Source organism: Zootoca vivipara, chromosome 1 (assembly GCF_965207765.1).
Source record: "Zootoca vivipara chromosome 1, rZooViv2.hap1.1, whole genome shotgun sequence".
NCBI classification, from domain to species: domain Eukaryota; kingdom Metazoa; phylum Chordata; class Lepidosauria; order Squamata; family Lacertidae; genus Zootoca; species Zootoca vivipara.
In genome coordinates, this window is record NC_142582.1 from 26449276 (window position 1) to 26470631 (window position 21356).

The 21356-nt window shown below is 39.6% G+C and overlaps 1 protein-coding gene across 5 annotated transcripts in view; it reads left to right on the forward strand.

The window, feature by feature from the left end:
* LOC118093592 (sodium channel protein type 1 subunit alpha) overlaps positions 1-20910 on the forward strand; it is a 55090-nt gene extending 34180 nt beyond the window's left edge. For all 5 annotated transcript variants that reach the window (XM_088660876.1, XM_088660888.1, XM_035133030.2 and 2 more), the window contains 8 exons: positions 259-432; positions 2290-2412; positions 9956-10237; positions 11416-11469; positions 13021-13158; positions 13790-13894; positions 15779-16049; positions 17566-20910. In XM_088660876.1, coding sequence (XP_088517002.1) covers positions 259-432; positions 2290-2412; positions 9956-10237; positions 11416-11469; positions 13021-13158; positions 13790-13894; positions 15779-16049; positions 17566-18740 — 2322 coding nt within the window. In that variant the 3' untranslated portion in view covers positions 18741-20910. The remainder of the gene's footprint in view (positions 1-258; positions 433-2289; positions 2413-9955; positions 10238-11415; positions 11470-13020; positions 13159-13789; positions 13895-15778; positions 16050-17565) is intronic.
* Positions 20911-21356: the final 446 nt, after the last annotated feature.

Consider the following 21356-nt stretch of genomic DNA (forward strand, 5'->3'; position numbering starts at 1 on the left):
GTCTCCGCTGTCTACAGTTTCTGTTTTTATAAAGTAGGGAGGGAAAACAACTTCAGAGATGTCTTGCAGATGGACTATTAAATATTATGGCAGGAGTGTTTGGCGTTATTGTTTATACCAGAGCTAGAAGAGCATCTCTAACAGGGTTGCAAAAATGTTTTTAAAATCAAAACTAGGAGCAAAGTGAAAAGCAAGGCAATCTTCCTGTCCTTCTACCATAATAAACATTAACACTAAACATTTGGAAACAATTTGCAGGCCTTTGAAGACATATACATTGAACAGAGGAAGACTATAAAGATCATTCTAGAATACGCTGACAAGGTCTTCACCTACATCTTCATTCTCGAGATGCTTCTGAAGTGGGTTGCATATGGATATCAAACATACTTCACTAATGCCTGGTGTTGGCTGGATTTCTTGATTGTTGATGTATGTACCCTAAGTGTTTTATTTTTATATATTTATTTTTATATACAGTCATACCTCGTGTTAGTCCGCTGCAGGTTACATCTTTTCAGGTTACAGTTACAGATGCGCCAAACCCGGAAGTCCCGGAACGGGTTTTGGTGCATGCGCATGCGCAGAAGCACTAAATTGCACAAGTGTGGGGTGCTCATGTTTTTCAGGGTGCCAGCCAGTTAGCATAGACTTTTTCAAAAATTATTCCTACCACTTCAATTTCCTTTTCCCTTCCCCTCAAACAGCCAATCAACATTGTGCCTGTGCTGGCCTTTCCTCCCCACCCCCCAAAATATTTTTGAGCTTTTCCTAATATTGGGATTCCCCACCCCCACCCCAGGCCTACTCCTGTGTGTGGATTGTGCCGTTTTGCATAGGGGTCCACTCTGAAAATGAGTTCACAATTAATATTAGACCCTTTGCAAAACAACAACAACAACAACAACAACAACAACAACAACAACAACAACAATGATGAATATTTTCTCATTTTTTGGAACCTTATTTTATTTTTCACTATTATTAGCATCCTACAGTGCATGCCAAATCCCTTTTTAAAGGCCTATTCCAATATAATGCAAGCATGTGCAGGAGAGCATTCAGTATGTCCATCATCAGAAAAGGGGATCCCAGTATATATTACCATAAAAGATAAGCACGTAACCCATTTTCATACATGTCCACACGGTGGAAGAACAATCACTCTGTCTAATATTGCCTTGGAATAGGCCATTAGCAAGTAGCGTATTGCTTAAAAACCTTAGAATGCATAATGTATTAGCATTACATTAGCAAATTTCACAGAGTTCTACTATTGGTGGTAGACAACATGGTACCCTCCAGATATGGGCTAAAATTTACATCACCCTTGACCATTGGCCATTCTGGTTAGGCCTGATGAAAATAGTGGTCCTAAATATCTGGGGGCCACTACATTGGTTATCCCTATTCTACAGCGACACTTGGTACTGACAAGTGCCATCAGTAAGATTCACCATCTGTTGTTTGGGCAGGGCAGTCCCTCCCCCTAACTGGCCGATCCCCCTGGCGACGCCTCCCCAGGCGGGATTGGGCGATTGGCTGAGGCAGGCAGAGACCTCCAGGTATCTAGCCTGCGGAGGGCAAAGCTAGCCCGTACTACCGGGAGCTGCACTGGGATCCGGGGGGCTGCACGTGACCACACAAAAGGCGCCCCCCATTTGATGTGGGAAGTGGTCATTAAGAATACAAATCATAACCTCTGGAATGCCCTTTTGCATTTATTTTTTTTAAAAAAAACCATTAAAATCTTGCATCATGAGAGAATGCAAATTAAATCTCAAAGAGAACAACATTTAAATTATATATTGACTTAAGAATATATACACATTGTGAAAAGTCAAACCAAACATTTTGAAAAATGGATAATTCTCTCCAGTCTTACACATTTTACTGCAGATAAAGATTGTCCAGGCTTTAACAATGAAATCATGTTGCTGTATGCGACCCAACCTTGCACCTCAGTGGTCCTCCCAAAATAGCCAAAGTGTGTGTTTTTACCCCTTGTTGTATTGAAATATTCGTTCTTAGCTGTACTGGGGCCATGTTACACATTTCCAGAGTCAGTTGAGGAACCCATTTTGACCACTGCAACCCATTCACCCAACTTTCATACGGTGAGCTAAGGTATGAAATTAAAGATCCTAAGTTGGCACAGGGTGTACTGGATAATGTGCTTTTGAGCGCTTATAGCCCTGTGATTCCTTCAAACTCCACAATCCTGAACCTACAAAGCCTTATACGATGCAAAGTGGCCATTTTTCTTTTTCTTATTATTTTTTTTAACAGGTATCATTGGTTAGCTTAACAGCAAATGCATTGGGTTACTCAGAACTTGGAGCCATCAAATCCCTTAGGACACTGAGAGCTCTGAGACCTTTACGGGCCTTGTCAAGATTTGAAGGGATGAGGGTAAGATGAAATGAGAGAAAAGTCTGCCAGACATAAAGCGCATGCCTAAATGTAAGGAATGTTCTGTGCATGCCTTTGTGAGGAATGACAAAACCATGCAGAAATGCTGCCCTTTCATTCTATTGCACATTTATCGGTAATAGATAAGCAAAAAGCTTCATTAGCAAACCTCAACCCTTTATTCAGTACCACGCGTAAGCTGTGTGCATTTATATTACTTTACTTTCTAGCCGATTTGAGGAGTTTGTCAGATTTGCTAACAGTGATTTGAAAGGTGAGTTGATGCTGCGTCATTTTGTTTCTGATAAATTAAATATTTTTTTACTTCATTATCCGGTTTACACAGCTTGTTAAAAGGGTGCGCTGCTTTTGTAAATTCAGATCTGTGAGCTCTCTTGCTAGTTAAATTAATGGAGAATTAATTTATTCCCACTGAAATTAATGGCTTCAGTTTAGAATTTCATTCAGTAGGTCAAATTTGATCACTCTCAGGTCTCCATATAGGTCTCTTTCCCTCCCTCAGTTTTTGACAATGAACTACTTAAACCTAGTGGCATACAAGAACAACTAGTAATCATACCATGTAGACAACTCAGTAAGATTTAATTTTTTTATGGTCTCACTGATCAGACTAAACCTGCTTACGTGACTAATTTAACCAGACAACTCAGTGGATTATTTTTCTTTCTTTTTCACAATGGCTAATAATTTCCAAAACAGTTAAAGCAATTCCAGCAATCCCACAGCATTATCTACACAAATCATGCAGTGTTATATGTTTTTTTTTTCTGGGGTAAGTCAGGACCACTGCTTAATATTTATCCTGATACCCCTGTTTTCTTCCGTTTCTTAAAGTTACTGGGTGAATTTGTGCCTGTATTGAAGTCACCAGCAAAACTCCAAAGACTTCCGTTAAAAACATTCATTTACACTCCCTATACCACCTGATCAAAACTGCATGTTGTTCAAACCTGTTATTTTTAGAGAATGCTCTCTCTTTTTTTGCCACTTCATGGAAACATAAGAGGAAACAGCTTTTGAATAATGATAAAAGAAAACCTTTCTAGTGAGATGGGCAGCCGATAACATAACATGGTGTCTAATTAGTGCTGAGATGTAAAAGCCACATCAGTACCATAAAACAAAATTCTGAATACTGGAGCTCAGTTCCTCAAATTGTATCCATCAGGTTGCATATATTTTCTTCAAAATTTCTAAGAAGAAATATTGTAAATTGAAACTGACTCGATACATGAATTTCAGGTGCATCTAACCACCCCTTAATTTCAACAAATCCCTTTAAACAAGAAATTCATGAATTGAGAAGTCAGCAGTGGAATAGGGTAAGAGCTGGTCAATTGCTGTAGTGTTCACGAACATTCATTCAGTTTTTTAACTGATTGTTTGGTTTATCCATGTTCATACTTCTTTTTATTTACTATTCATGAACATTCTTGCAAATATGTTTTTGTTGGCACAAATGTTTGGGGAACTGTTGTCCTTTGTACTCATTCCTAAGTAATCTACAAGAATAGCAACGCTGCTAAATGTTCATGTAATACGAGTACCAAGAATATGGCGACCTGAAAAACAAATAAATTTCAAAACACATCTGCTTCATATGAATAAGGAATATGATTATACTAGGTTTCATTTTTTTCCATTCACAATCTCCATTGCGACTTTTCTCTTTAATGATAGCTAAAAGGAACCAAAGAGTCATGTACACAACAGTGTCAGTTTTTCACAATTTCCTGTGCATTTTCTCCCACTTAAAGGGTGTCTCTCATTCAGCTAAAGAACAAAACAAGCAACATACGGCTGATAATTCAAAGTCAATTATAAACAGATTAAATGGATTAAGGGCACAAACAACTTGAATAGTAAACATTATCTGTCCAAAGCAGTTGGCCCAAATTTAGAAAGAGCGCTATACATTCACAGAAATCAGTGTGTCTGTTAATGAATGATTCGTGAACGGGGAAAAAAAAATCTCCCAGGCATAAAACCTGACCAGCTCTCAAAGAAGTCACTGAACGGCACTCTTTTGAGACAGTTTTCATTTCAGCAACTTCATTTTGTGGGGACATGGCAAAGGCAGGATTGGGTTGATGGCAGAGAAATGATGAATGAAAATCGTTAATGCCTCCTTGCTTTCTTCCATGATAACTGCAGCACTGAACTAGTGCCAGTGCAGTGCTTCCATATAGAGACAGAATATTGGAAGCAATTAATTCAGACATTGCAAATAAGTCATTGGCAACAGGTTTTCTTTTTAGTCTCTTGGATGTTCTGCAGAAAGTGTAAATCTGGATTAAATGTGGGGGGGGGATATATGAGCAGATATTTTGATGCTCTGTTGAAGAAACCTGCATGTGTGATCAGTAGAGAGGTACCTCGGAAGTCAAACGGAATCCGTTCCAGAAGTCCGTTTGACCTCCAAAACGTTCGGAAACCAAGGTGCCGCTTCCAACTGGCTGCCTTCCTCCAGCCAATCGGAAGCCACGGAAGTCGCGTCGGACATTTGGCTTCACTTCCGGGTTTGGGGCGTTTGGGAGCCAAAATGTTCGACTCCCAAGGCGTTCGGGATCCAAGGTGTGACAGTACTGATCCCACAATAAACAGCTGTCTCGAAGCACCCTGGGCCCAACTTAAAGATATAACAAAATTTGTTATATCTTTATATGTTTGGCACCGCTAATCTTCCACAGGGACTCAAAAGCTTCTCCAGTACTATCTGCTATTGGTCTTCTGGGACTTCCACTCTCAGCATGACTCAAATAATACTAGGTTTTTCTGACAAGCCGTGTTCAGAGTCTGGTGCTGAACTGGGAATTTATGACCTCTGACCGAAGCAACCAAAGAGCAAATAGGGTTGGAGGCTACTTTGGAGCGAAAGATGACAAGCACTGCATCTTGAGTTGAGGATAATTTAGAGAGATGAAAACTGTTACAGAATTAAGGGTCAGTCTTGTGAGGGGAAGAAGGCATCATAAACAAGACCTTTAATTAACCACTTTGTAGTCTAGTTGGCAATAAAGAATACTGTTCAAATTTAAATGAAACTGAGGTCAAGCATCAACCGTATTTTTTAAATGTCTTATTAAAAAAATGGTTTTGTTTAATTGACTTGTGGATGGACCACACCAAATTTTAAAGCAGCTTGCCAAAAAAATTATAATAAACATCTCCATGCAATCAGAACCTAAAATTCTGACCTGTTGTTCCTACCTATCAAGTTTGGGTTTTCACATATTTGTATCATTATATTTAAATGTGGAGCTTTAAATTAACTTCATATGATTTCTCTGTTCGAAATTTGGTAAAATTATTCCTATGCGGAAGAAAAATCCAAGACCTAAGGACAAAGTAAGTCTGTGAAGTATCACAACTACTTTAACATGCACAACAGGGACAGGGGAATTATTTATCAAAGTAAACATTTAAAAAATGCAAGACTGTTGTGTTATTGTGAGAACTGTTTAAATATATTCAAAAGTAAATTTCAACCATCCTAACTCCACAGAGGTGCTGGAAGGCAAAGTAAATAATCGCTTTTATGTGAATTAAATCTGTCACAGATTGGAAGCTATATTCTAATCTCAGTGCATGTAGATCAATGCTTATAACTACATGCAAAGTGAGATTTGAATATACCCATTGCTTTATATTTACCATTTTTAAAACTCCCTGTAATGTAATGCTCTTGCAGTAGTTCAAAATATGTAAAGCATGTGTTTATGTGTAAACTCACTGAAAGAGAGCATGTTACGCCGTGCTTGATGTATTTTTCTTAGAGCAGTAAAGCGGAAAAGGAGTTTAAAAAAAAATTAATCCACCTTGCAGTTTTAGTTTTGCATGTCTTATGCATATTTCTGGCTGATTGCTTTAAAGTGATACAGTATCATATTTCAAATTTCCAGTCCAGTTTCCAAGGCAGCAACATTAAAAAATAAATTGGTATCTCGAACTTTATTCTGTACAATTCAGAAGATATGCTTAAAAATGCCTCTTACATTGATTCAGTAATAACTCTTTTTACAATTGACAGAATCAGAAACATGTTTTCCATTTCTCCAGGTCTAATTATTGAATTGTCTTTGCATAGCCAATTTATTTTGATGAGTGAGGTGGACAGCTAATTCCTCATTCAGTCCTCCTGCAGTAATTAATTACTTTTCGCAGCTTGATTGTTTCACACAGCTTTTGCCCCTAGATTGTTTCATTCTATAAGGCCAGACATAATGACAAGAGAGAAACATTAAGGAAGGCTAAGATCAATGGGTTGGAGTCAAAAGTGCCGTTCGTGTCTTGGAAGGGCTATTCATACTCCACAGTAGAGTTCTATGCAAGAAAGGTGAAACCAAGACTGAAATCCAATACACCAGGAATGGCTAACTTTTGGCTCTCTAAATGTTGATGCACTCCGGTTCCCATCATCCTTTTGACCATGCTGGTTGGAGCTGATGGGAGTTGGAGTCCAGCAGCACTGCAGGGCCAGAGCTCCCCCGCCCCTGCCATTACATTTGTTCTGAAATTATGAGCATTTCAACTGAATTTTGTTAAGGCTGAAGAAAAATTCATATGCTTGAGATTTAACCAGCTCTGTGACTTTATTTATACCAAACTGTCTCCTTGTGAGAAAGAAAAGAGAATAAACAAAGGCTCAGCCCCAAAATACCCCCTGACCAAAAGCACTCTAAACACCAAGCATTATGTTCCACCACAATGCAGTAATTCAATTGCCATGCCAACCCCTCCCTCCCCTCCTAATTTCTACTACCATGCAAGCTACCTGTACTGTACTGTAATGTTGGGGTTCCACCTTATAGGACAAGGCTTTATCCTGAAAGGAGAACCTGCGACAGACTACTGCAGTGTGAAATGTTCCTGCTCAGGCTTTCAACCAGCCATTCCCCTTTCCAGGATACTCCATTCCGCTCACCACAGTTTTCCATTTCCTCCCAACATTCTGTGCCCATTGAGCATGCTCAGTCTTCAATACACTGTCAGGGCCCCCCTCCTGTTATAGTTTTTCCCTAAATAATTTCTTACTTCTGCTAACCTTGTCCCCCCCCCAAAAAAAAATATTGTGGGTGGGTGGTGCTGTTTTGCCTATGCAAGGATAGGCACTTGGGGAATGAGCTTGCTATTAGTATATAAGGTTCTTTTTAACCATCAGCTAGGCAAGATGGCCTCATAGTCACATGAGTTTCCCAAGCGCTGCTCAAGGTTTAGGAGAGCAGCAAGCAGGCTGTCACCTTGGAAGGCAGGGCCTGCCTTCGAGAGCACTCATCCTTGATTCCCTATGGCCACTGCCAGCTGCACAACTTAAGCGCTTAAAATATAGTAGCTGGGGTACAGCAGAAAGAGCCTAGAATGCTGTTTCCAAAATAACCACAGCATGCGGCTATAAGGCAGGTGGTGTTGGGAGAGGGGGGCATGCCCTAACCCTGAATGGTTCTGAGAGATAGAAACCTTGCTGCGCCGTAGTTAGCCAGGCTTGAAGCAAAATCGTTTTGAAGCTCTGCCATGCCTAACTTTCTAAGCTGGGAAAGGAGCTTTCTAAGCAGCTATGTGAGCTCCAAGGACCCCCCCCCCCACAAGTTCATAACGTGTTTGGGCGAGGTTCTGAGGGCCTGCTTGCTTTGGTTGTTCCTTGGTATTTCACTCTGGATGAGAAGGGCTACTTCTTTTGCAGCCTGCAAGGCTCTGCAAAAACCGTAACACAGTTCACGCATCACGTTGTGGTCAAACCATTGTTAAAAGGAAACCATGGCTTGCGTGTAACGAGCTAACGCATGCTGCTAAAATCACAGGCGTTTCTCCTCTTCTGCTGCCGTGCTGCCAGGAAACAAAGCCTAGGTAGGGTTGCAATCGAACCTGGGCTCACGGTGGTTTGTTTCTCTCTAAAGAAACCACAAGTGGTAACCAAGGATTGTTTTTGGCAAGCTTGTTTCCCGGCACCAAGGGAGCACCGCCCCAGAACACCTGCACATTTGCAGCAAAGTGTGGTTTATTTTAACAATGGTTTAACAAGACTTTGCAAACCAGGCCTCTACTGCGCACTCCTCTGAAGGTGACTGATGCTGGGAACACGCATTTAAAAACTCACTAATTTCAAACCAAGCACATACCTCCCTGATCCAGTTACAGGCTTTTTCTGCATGCGTATCCCTCTCTGGATATGAAGCCACAAATAGGTCCTGCTTGTGCAATTCTGTTGCTCAATCCATCAATCTATGGATTTTGGACTGTACATGAAGAACCCTCTTGGGGGGAAACTGTTAAATCCTATCAATTAGGGAAATTATGGTGGTCAGGATTGTGTCTCCCCCACCCCCTGCCAAAGACCCAGTCAGTAGGATTTGGTTTTTTGGAGAGGGTTCCTCAAATAAAGGGTTGTTCTGCGCCCACGTGTTGGAGTACAGCCATGCTAGTTAATGCTGAAAAAGAAGTGTATTCCACATTTAAATATTAATAACCTCTGCACCGTGGAAAGGTCACTCCCTCTGCAATCCCCTAGATATCTGCTCCAGGAGTCCAAGGGGGTGGACTGGGGGAATCTGTGAATGTTCGCCCTCCACCTTATGTTAGCGAAAGCCCCTGTTGGCTCAAAGGGCCTTCTGGAAACAGAATGACACCTATAGATCCAACCCATTCACAGAATCCCCCAGTCCACCCCCTTGCACCCCTGGAGCAGATATCTAGGGGACTGCAGGGGGGGAGTGACCTTTCCACGAGTGGAACTCCACTCAAGGGATCTTAGGCTCTAACCTCTTAGCTTTCTGGATAGCATTCTTCCCAGTCATGTTTTATTAGATAAACTTACAAATGTATTGCAGTCAATAAAGTAAGGTGTTTCTTGATTTAGTAAAGGAGCCCAATGTGTTTAAATGTTTTTGATCCTTTAATTAAACACTTCGCCATAAGGACATATGAATTTTTCATTCAATCATTTTTAAACAAAATGTTTAAACTGAAAAAAGATTCATTTTCTCAATAAAGACTGGAGCTTGAAATAAACTATGTGATTATTTAAATAAGCACATATTGCAAAACTGTCTGGCTTTCTTATGCAAAGAAATTAATCTTTGTAATAATAATGCATGGTTAACTGTACAATATATATATACTAATCTTTACTAATTCTCTTTGATAACATTATTGACATTTTGTTTTTTTAGTTTTAAAGAAATTATACAATCATTTCAGTTTATATTTTGATTTTCTGTATTAGTATTTTAACATATATCTCTTTTTTTACAGAGTTCAACAATCTTCATGTTACTATTATCAGGTTTTTTTACTTTTTACTTTTATTTAAGTATTTTAGTTTTCTCATCTTTGATGTTGTTGCATATGTGAAAATTTTCTTTAAAATAGGGACTCTGTTGCAATCAAAATTGTGATTAGCCATTTAATAATTCACTCTAAAAAATAAAGTAAAACAGAAAAATTATGCATTGGTGCAACAGAGTAATTATGTTATTGCTGTAAGTATTCTTATACTCTTTTTTTCCCTCCTGTATTTGTGTATTAGGTGGTTGTGAATGCCCTTCTAGGAGCGATTCCATCCATCATGAATGTGCTTCTCGTTTGTCTTATATTCTGGCTAATTTTCAGCATCATGGGAGTAAACTTGTTTGCTGGCAAGTTCTACCACTGCATTAATACCACAACTGGTGAAATGTTCACAATTGAAGAAGTTTTCAATCGGACTCAGTGCAAGGAGCTCATAGAAAGAAATGAAACCGCCAGATGGAAAAACGTGAAAGTTAACTTTGATAATGTGGGATTTGGGTATCTTTCTTTACTGCAAGTAGTAAGTGAACACTCTTTACAGACTACTTCTTGTTTACTTAGTGTACAATGAAAAGTTGGTTCAACTATTTCGTCACTTAGTCTGATCAGGCTCATAGGAATTTGCTAGGAATTTGGTGGTAAGAAGGTCATGGAATCACTGTAGACTGCCAGAATATAAAATGAAGGTAGCCTAAAATGTTACTTTGAGGCTGTGGGACTAGGTCTCAGGAGTTCCAGTTTCACCTTCTGGGTGCTCATTAGCTATTTGCCAACTCTCAAACTAACCTACCTCACAGTGAGCATAAAAGTGGAAAAGACGCATACACCATCTTCAGCTCCTTGGAGGAAAGTGATATATTTATGATATGATATGATATGATATGATATGATATCTGTTCAGAAGTCAGTCCCATTGAGTTCTCACAACTTAGTATAGAATTGTAGACCCACCCAGTGACATAGCATGGGTTGCCAGAGCCCAGAGCTATGAGGGGAGGGAGGGAAACAGATGGCATATGCATGGGCATTCAACTGCCTAATGCCATCCGCGTCACCCAGAAGATCGCAGCTGCAGAGATAAGAAAAGAAGAGTTGTCCTGTTGTCTGGAGAGGTCACTTCCTGGTTCGCATGGGGAAGCCTGTTATATCTTAGGATACATTAAAGTACCTTATTTCCATATTGCCAAAGGTATCATCTTTTGTACCTGTGCTTTGTATAGTGAACTGAAATACTGAAACGTTTTTGTTTACTTCTGAATTTTCTTAACTGTCAGCTGGAGCAGGACTAAGTTAGGCCTCCTTGAAATCAATGGGACTTAAGCCAAGTCATGGCCATCATGCCAATTTGATTTAGTTGGGACCAATTTCATTTCATGGGGAACGAAGCTTAACAAATTTACATCACAATCCTATGCATGTCTACTCAGGATGAGTTCCATAGAGTCAATGGGGCTTCCTCCCATTGGAAGCACGCTTACTTGTCAGAGAATCTCTTTGCACTTAAGGGAACTTACTTTTGACCAGTATAGGATCCCACTGCATGGCGGGATCAAGCCCACTGAAAGCTTGAACAGCTCCCCCTTCACTTCAGTCCATAGTTATAGGATATGTATATATATGTAAAGCATTTCCTTTTGGTAACTCTGGTACAAGGCTGTGAGTTCAGAGTTTTATGTTTAAAATATTTTCTTGACGCAGGCTACATTTAAAGGATGGATGGACATTATGTATGCAGCGGTTGATTCAAGAAATGTAAGTACTTTGCATTCTTTACCGCACAAAGATTCTAGAATTCTGCTGATGAAATGTGCATGAGGGTAACATTATTGTGAACATGAATTATGTTCAAATTAAATAGCACCCTAATTGGTTTGTGTTCCTTTATACTTAGCTGGAAGTTGTCCAGAGTGGCTGGGGTAACCCAGGCAGATGGGCAGGGTACAAGAAGCTTATTGTGAGTTGAGGACCCGCCACCCGCTTAGAGATAAATAAGACACAAGGACACATGTATTTTATGTTAATGGGCTAAAGAAGGCCACAACTTTATTGGTTACAGCATGTGAGTGGTATTGGCTTAGGCATTGAATCAAACAATCTATACATGACTCCACCCCCCTCAGCATGGAGTCATCTGAAGGTTAACAACCAGTGGGAGGAGCTTGTTGATGCAAATACAACTGGAAGCTTCTCCTGATGTCACCGGGGGTCGTGCCATGGCCCTAGCCACCAGCAGGGCATCGGACAGGATCCACAACCGCCGGATTCCTTTAACGGAATACCCAACAAGGGGAGGGGAAGGTGATGGCCACAACCTGCCCTCCAACACACGACACATATTCCAATGCCTAACCGCCAATACCCGAAAAGTTGTGACGATTTGCTACGAGGTAGGCGAAAAACCAAGAGGCTGTTGCCAATTTGCCAAATGAATATAAATTCCTACCGGGCCCCCTGGGCAACCAACCAACCTCCATAGCAAGGTCAAAAGCATAGATATGACCTAAATGGAGGGTGAGCAGGTGATCCGACGACTTCAGGAAGCAGAATGAGAGCATGGAGCTGCCGCGGTTGCTTAAATTTGGCTAAACCCCGCCTCCAAGCCAGTCCTATTGGCTGGCTGACGGGCGTGGCGTGGCAGCTGGGGTAACTGACGCAGGGGGCCGAATACGTCCCCCTGCCGACGCAGGAACCGGCTCCTGCTCACAACTCCTCCCCTCTGGTAGGAGGAGAGGCTTTGTCATTATAATATAATATAATATAATATAATATAATATAATATAATATAATATAATATAATATATAATTATATTATTATTAAAGATGGGTGGGGTACCAGAAATACCACCATCATCGTAACATAAAGAATTCCAGGCATGCTGACAATTAAAGTGAAGATATAGCATTGTTATGCCCCCCCCCCAGAAGTTCTTTTGCATTGTGCTCTTATGATCATTTGTACTTAGGGTGGTGGCTGTACACAATCCTGCACCTGTTTCATACCACAAATAGTGGGGGCATCTGGCAGCATTGGATTGCTGCTGTTGTGCTGGAGTGCCTCTCCAGATGGCAATAGTGCAGTAACATTAGGGAAGCATCGCAGAACTAATAAGGTGTGTTGGTGCCCCAGTATAAATTCATCACTAATGCTCTATTAGTACACCATTGACATGTTCAATTATACACCTGCCAAAATACACACATTCACACATCTGGAGGGCTCCAGGGTTGTCTTGATGCCAACTTGCAAGCTTTTTTTTAAATACACCTTGTTGAGGTTTCGCAATCATTTCGCTTACTTTGTAGGTAGAACAGCAGCCTAAGTATGAAGACAACCTTTATATGTACATTTACTTTGTTATCTTCATCATCTTTGGGTCATTCTTCACCCTGAATCTATTCATTGGCGTCATCATTGATAACTTCAATCAGCAAAAAAAGAAGATAAGTATTTTACCTGCATTACCTTTAAAGCTCACATTGTAAACTTTGGCTAAATCATGTGAACCGATGAAATGAAATACCTGCTCTGGCTTTTAAAGGGAAAAGTGGAGAGACCTATAAATATTCATGGCCATTTGGGAGAGAACCTTGCCTTGCAAAACATTGAAGAGCTGCAATGTTTAGTCATTGGAGAGAAGTTCCTGCGGAGTGGTGACCACACCTCCTCTCAGAATGCAGGGGCAGTTAAGGTTCATATTTGGGGTGGGTGATCTGTGCTCCTTCAGATGTTGCTGGACTACAAATCCCATCACCCATGACCATTGGCTGTGCTACCTGGGACACCTATGGAAAGCCACAATTTCCCTACCTCTGTTCTACATAAAATCTTCCATTCTTACTGAATTGAGCCTAAATTAAAATTCTTATTCTACAATCAGTAAATGGGCACAACAGTTTAAAGGGTATCACCTTTTACCGGCACCGCTGGAAAATTTGGAAGAACCTCATTGTAAAAACCAATTCAGCCCAATATTTGTTTTTCTTTTGATTATGAATATGGAATAAATGCAAGTAAGTGTATAGGCCATCTATGAGAATGTGATTATAACCATTTTTCATGTTATGCCCTTACTTTGGAGGTCAAGATATCTTTATGACAGAAGAACAGAAAAAGTACTACAATGCAATGAAAAAGTTGGGGTCTAAAAAGCCTCAAAAGCCTATTCCTAGACCAGGGGTAAGTGACACTATTCTAGATTGAAAGATTCATTTTAAAAACAGCAAATGAGAAGTGAGTTTAAGCTTTCTTTAAATTGGAGAGAGCAATCAATACTTGAATACATTTAAATGAGTTGGTTTTTCTTGATTTTGGGCATGCATATGTGCAAACTATTTGTCGCCCTAAAGACATCTGAAGGTAGTCATGTGCTGAGAAGTTTTTATGTTTGATGTTTCGCTATGTTTTTATTGTGTGTGTGTCTATATCTATATATGTTATTGATATATAGATATAGACACACACAATAAAAAAACATAGCGAAACATAGCGAAACCACTGTATAAAAAGATCGTTATTCGAAGTCTGGTCCAAATATAAAGAATGGTTCGAAAAGAAAACGCCAGGTTGGCTATCACCCCAGGAGGCCCTGTCAGTGAAAAAAATAAACATGAAAACAAAATGGTTAACGTATAGAGATATCCTGACAGAGCAAGACAATGAGTTAAAGATGAAACCATATGAAGAACTTAAAGAACATCTACAGGGGTGGTGGGAATACCAACAAATATACAGTGTGTTCACAAAGGATAGGAAATCAAAAGGTTTTGAGCATTCTAAGACAATATTAGAAAAAACAGTATTATCAAGTGAGGAAAAAAACATATCAAAAATTTATGATTTCCTACTGGAATGGAACACTAAAGATGAAGAAACAAAGACCGTGATGATTAAATGGGCGATGGATCTGGGACATAATATAGAATATGCAGAGTGGTTTAAACTATGGAATGTAGGAATGAAATTTACGGCTTGCACAATCTTAAAAGAAAATATGTACAAAATGATATACAGGTGGTACCTTACACCAACTAAGCTATACAAAATGTACAAGACAGGAGATACGAAATGTTGGAAATGTAAATCTAAGGAAGGCAACTTCATACACATGTGGTGGTCCTGTGAAAGAGTCAAGAAATATTGGGAGGATATATATAATGAGATTAAAAAGATTCTTAAATATACAATAAAAAAGAAGCCGGAGGCATTCCTGTTGGGAATGGTGGGGAAAGATGTTGCAAAGGATGATGTCAAATGGTTCCTATATGCGACTACAGGAGCGAGGGTAATTCTAGCTCAGGTCTGGAAACAAGAGTTAATTCCATCAGTAGAAGACTGGAGAAGGAAAATGGTGGAATATATGGAAATTGCAAAACTAACATCGAGAATAAGACAGCAAGGCAGCGAGGTGTACATGAAAGAATGGGGAAAATTTATAGCATATATAGATAAGATAGTTGAAACAAAATAACATCTTAAATAAGAAATTACTCACAGAAGGAAACAAATTCACAACAACAAATTAAAAAGCTTTATTGGACATACAGATAGAAAATACAGTACAATGTATAGTAAAAATAAATAAATAAATAAACACGCATATATATATATATATATATATATATATATATATATATATATACACACACAAAAAGAGGATTAAACAAGAAAATATGAGTACAAAAAGAAAGAGGATGAAGGTTTAAAAACGATATGAAGAATGTTGAAAATAGACTGAAACTATAAGGAATGTTATACCGTGCAACCAAACATATGAATATAAAAACAGCAGAAGAAAGTAGTGTGGAAGTCGATCATCGGAAATTTTTGTAACTTTAGGTTTGAACTTTAAGAGTTGTTGTTATTATACTAAGCTGTATTTTTATTTGAGAATTCTAGAGAATTTGCAAAGATAATGAATGTAATGAGCCCAAATGTCTGATAATGGAATATGTGGTATGCGAAAACTAATAAAAATTAATAATAGTATATGTTATTGAGTTGTAATCTAGCAGTGTGCACACCAGAGCCTTAACTGATTAATATCTCTTCTTTATACCTCAGAACAAATATCAAGGCATGGTCTTTGATTTTGTGACAAGACAAGTATTTGACATCAGTATTATGATTCTCATCTGCCTTAATATGATCACCATGATGGTCGAAACAGATGACCAAAGTGAAGAAATGGAAGATATTCTGTACCGGATTAATCTGATCTTCATAGTCCTCTTCACTGGAGAATGTGTCTTGAAACTAATTTCCCTGCGCTATTATTATTTCACCATTGGTTGGAACATTTTTGATTTTGTGGTTGTCATCCTCTCCATTGTAGGTAAGGCCCGTTCTAAACAAAGCGAGGCAAATGTCAAAAGTATATTAAGTTGCTTTGAACGTTGCTTTATTTCTTTTGCAGTTTTCAGTTGCTCAGCCACGTTGTTTCCTAGTTGCATCTATCTTCTGTAATTGTGTCATATGCATCACAATCGTTTCTGAATATGTTTGACAAATGGTATCTCTGATGATATAGGTTGCTTGTATCCATTTCATCCGATGAGGGAAATTCCAGACAGGTTGAAATCTCAAATTGCTAGATCTCAGTGAGTAGGATTTTCCTCTCCTTTCTGTCTTGGCCCCCTCACTGTTCAGTAAAGACTGGTACTCTCACACCCACCGATATATTTGGTTAGAAAGTCCCTGCATATTTATCTTCCCACTTTGGAGACTGTGGCATCTCCCCTGGCCCCAGGTTTCTTTCTTAGGAAAACAACCCCAAAAGATGGTGTCACATATTCCACTTTTGGGAGTCCTTCTGTGGGCCGAAATCTTTCCAACACAGGGGGGGGGGTTCCCTCATTTTTAGTAACATGGTAAGTATATTTGGTTAAGCACATTGGAGTGGTGGGTGGGTGACAAAAATCACACAAGCTGCTTTTAAAAAAAAAGAGGATCTGTTTTCTAAGTTCACTCTTACACTTAATCTACAAACCAATACTCCCCCAAAGGCTATAATTTACAAACTCTTAAAGAAATGATGGAAAGGAAAATGTTTTTGATGAATGCCCCATTTGCTTCTATATGTGGGAACCAGGACTGGTCCAAGACCTTCTGTTGCTTGAAGCAAAGGTGAAAACAGCAACCACTACCACCACCCTCTATCCACCAATACCTATTGCCACTCCCCATTTTGCAGCATCTGCTGCTGAGGTGGCCAACTCATTCAACCTACTAGTAAGGGCCAGCTCTAGTGGGGACACAGCAACCCATTCAGCTCAGCTTTCCCGGGGGGGGGGGGGAGTTGCTAGGTTAGATGGAAACAGCCACCATCCTCCTTTAATCCTCCTTTAATGTCAGGCCAGCAGGCTTGCCTGCTCTGTAGGGCAGGAGCCTCGACATTGTTTATTACCTTCATAAGGTATGTTTATGTTGGTTATCACTGACTTCTGGTATCAAAAGTGCCTAGTGTGTTATATTTAAATTGGTTACTCCCAGATGTGCTGCTTGATTTAGATTTCAAATAACAATAGGTTAAGATGAATGAATCTAGAAAGGCTTAGGTGACATAATTTTCTATGTGTTAGATAAAATATAAAAGTTGACTTCTAACATTCTTGAGTTGTTACTGCACACTGCCATAAAGTCGGAAACATGGCAGTTTAAAGCCCATTCCTGTGCATGTTTACTCAGAAATAAGGGTGGCTTTGTTCAGAGATTTACTTCTGAGTCATTGTGCATAGGATTGCAGACTTTGTCACTGAAAGCTCCTTAAAGTACACAGGTAAGTCAAGGCAGGACATTGGCAATGATAAATAATTAGCCCTAAGACTATTGCTTAATTGTATTTTTAACAGGTATGTTCCTAGCAGAGATCATTGAAAAATACTTTGTGTCACCCACCTTGTTCCGAGTGATCCGACTTGCCAGGATAGGTCGAATCCTGCGTCTCATCAAGGGTGCTAAAGGAATCCGCACGCTGCTTTTTGCCTTGATGATGTCTCTCCCTGCCTTGTTCAACATCGGCCTTCTCCTTTTCCTGGTCATGTTCATCTACGCTATATTTGGAATGTCCAACTTTGCCTACGTGAAGAGAGAAGTGGGCATCGATGACATGTTCAACTTTGAAACTTTTGGCAACAGCATGATCTGCCTCTTCATGATCACCACCTCTGCTGGCTGGGATGGCTTGCTAGCGCCCATTCTCAACAGTGGGCCTCCAGACTGTGACCCTAAAAAAGACCACCCAGGAAGCTCCGTCAAAGGAGATTGTGGCAATCCTTCTGTTGGGATCTTCTTCTTTGTCAGCTATATCATCATATCATTTTTAGTTGTAGTAAACATGTACATCGCTGTCATTCTGGAGAACTTTGGTGTGGCGACCGAAGAAAGTGCTGAGCCTTTGAGCGAGGATGACTTCGAGATGTTCTATGAAGTCTGGGAAAAGTTTGACCCGGATGCAACCCAGTTTATGGAATTTGAAAAACTCTCGGAGTTTGCAGCTGCCTTGGAACCTCCTCTTCATTTAGCAAAACCCAACAAGGTTCAGCTTATTGCGATGGATCTACCCATGGTAAGTGGTGACAGAATTCACTGCCTTGACATCTTGTTTGCTTTTACGAAGCGCGTCCTTGGGGAGAGCGGAGAGATGGATGCTCTCCGCATACAGATGGAGGACCGCTTTATGCAATCCAACCCTTCCAAAGCCTCGTATGAGCCCATCACAACTACATTGAAACGTAAACAAGAGGAGTTGTCCGCTGTCATCATTCAGCGGGCTTACAGGCGTCACCGCCTAAGACAGACAATACACCAAGCTTCCTTTGTATATAATAAAAATAAATTAGGAGGAGGGGCGGGCCAACGTCTCAAGGATGAAATTCTCATTGATAAGATCAATGAAAACTCTTACACAGAAAAAACAGACCTGACCATGTCCACCGCTCTTTGTCCACCGTCCTACGACCGCGTAACCAAGCCCATTGAAGAAAAACACGAAAAAGAAGGTAAAGATGTACAGAAGAAAAAGTAAAGCGCCATTGGGTGACAAATTGTTTACAGCCTGTGTGAGTAATGTAGTTGTGTCAACAGGACTCCTCTAGGCGGTATATGCCAAACAGACAGTTTTTACAAATATACTGTATTCTTTAAGGTCAGTGCCTATAACAAGACAGAAACCCCTCGTCATCAAAATGTGACTATATATAAACTATGGGAAGCATGACAGGAGGTTCCTGTTTTCATTACCAGCTGACACTGCTGAAGAGGAGAGGAAAAAATGGCTAATCAGACTGTAGGGACCAGTAAAAGGGTTGGGGGTTGGGACACTAATTTGTGTGTGTGTTAAAACATAGAACACTTAGTACAGTCAGTAAGTATATCCATTTCAACTGCCACATTTGTCATCTTTTTATGAAATTGTGTTGGTGGATTCCTTTCCTTTCTACCTTCCTTTCTTTCTTTTTATTCACACATTGTGACTATTTTTGTAAATGGGGTTTATGCTGGGGAAAGGGGGTAAGTTCTGCTACTTTGTCGGTATGAGGACCAGGCGTTCTATTATATGACTCTCTTATATGCACACCAAAACGATTTGCATGGGGGGGCATGCTGCACTTCTTATAGATCATGCATGGGGGAAAAAAACATTACGTCCACCAAGAGCAACGAGTTTTTTAACAACTCTTGTTAAAACTGCAAGGGAATACTCCGTTCTGAGGTGCTTTAACGAACGTGTTTCATGTTGTGTTACATTCGGGCAAGTGTTTAAATGCCTCTAAAGTCCCCTCAAACTCACCTGAGCAAAACAAGCCGGTTTATTTTTGCACCGGCAATTAAACCTCAGCAAGAGCTGGAGTCGGGAGTCGCTGGTTTTATGTCTGTGTCAATTATTTTTCCCCTGTATGGTGTATTTAAGGCAATGTGCCCTTAAAAAAGAAAAGGGAAAAAAAGAAACAACTGGACTGACCAAAAAACCCCTTTATGAATTTGTTCCGCTTCATCCTGCAGCATTGTTTAGCCATCTTCAGCTCTCAGCCAGGTTGCCAACGTACGTGTTTAAGGAAGAGCCCTCTGTTGTGTAAATAGTAATTTTACCTGTGGTGCATGTTTGAGCAAATGAATAACGACCTGAGCACATTTATTGCATCAAATATGTACCACAATAGGTTTAGTGTGCAAGCTTTCAACAGGTAAAAACAATGTATTCTGTACCATTATAGATAGTTTGGATCCTATCAGTGCATGTTTATATTGCCTACGCTGCTCTTCCTTCAAGTGTCCAGAATCTTAAATATGGGAAGCCATACGTCAGAGGTAAAGTGGGAAAAAAAGCGTTCAACAAGACCTCATCCCCTCATATCATTAAGCAATATTTGCAGCTACTTCAGAGGTTCTTTTTTCTGTTTGACATTTTTAAATTTGAAGCGGAAACCAATCTGATGTATAGCCAGACTGTACAGACATGTTGCAAACTGCTAAACCTGTTGAAAATAATGTGGTTAGAATTTTATAAGCAAATATAAATATTGTAAAAAAAAAAAATCATGTTTGTTTTATTTTTGAGCATTATGTACATAAAAATGAGAAATGAATTTTATCTTGAGGTTGACGTTGCAGCCTTTTGGGTTACATTCTGTCCATAGCACTTTCTCACGGAAGAACTTCAGAAAATAAGAAACGAAGAAGAGACGGGTAATTGTAGCTTTCTGCTTTTTAAAATTGTATTTGCAAACATTTTCAAGGTGCAATAATTCAATTATTTGTGAAGCAAAGATTCACAGTTCGCTTGCTTCCAGCAATTCTTTGCACTTGGAAGAGGATGCAATGTTTTTATTTTAAATCTCTAGCAGTGCCTGCATCAGAAAATGTAGCCTTTTTCTTTCACAGAACCATGTTCTTTTCCTGTGTTTATTTACGCAGACTGTGTTTGTTCATTTGACTCATGCTTTAATAGAACTGTCACAAATATATCTTGGGTCCACAGTATTTTTTCACAGAAAAAAATAAATAGCAGAATTATATAACCAAACACATCAGGACATTTTATGTTTCTTACATGGGATATGTTAAATATAGATTATTTCTTTTAACAAACAATCAACTTATACTGTATTGGTGAACTGCATGCAGGAAATGCTACTAATATCCTAAATAATGCTATACATCATTACTAATGTGCAAAATAATAAAGATTAATTTTTTATTGTAATTTCCTTGGCTACTTTTCGTATCTAGGATAAAAGGAATTTCAACCTCTGATTGTCAAGGAGCTGGTTGCCGAGCACAAGTCATCCACAGGGCAGGAAAGAACCTAAGACATGAAATGCAATTAGCTTTTGTTCACAGAAAGTAACACAGCAGAGTTCCTTTAGCTCTAGTTGGAGATGCTGCTGAAACTGACCACTGGTCCTGCCTTTTCCCTCTAACTTCTCACTCAATACGGTGGTACCTCGGTTTAAGCACACAATTGGTTCCGGAAGTCTGTACTTAACCTGAAGCGTACTTAACCTGAAGTGAACTTTCCCATTGAAAGTAATGGAAAGTGGATTAATCCGTTCCAGACGGGTCTGCGGAGTACTCAACCTGAAGCGTACTTAACCCGAAGTATGAGTGTAATTGGTTCTGGAAGTCCGTACTTAAACTGAAG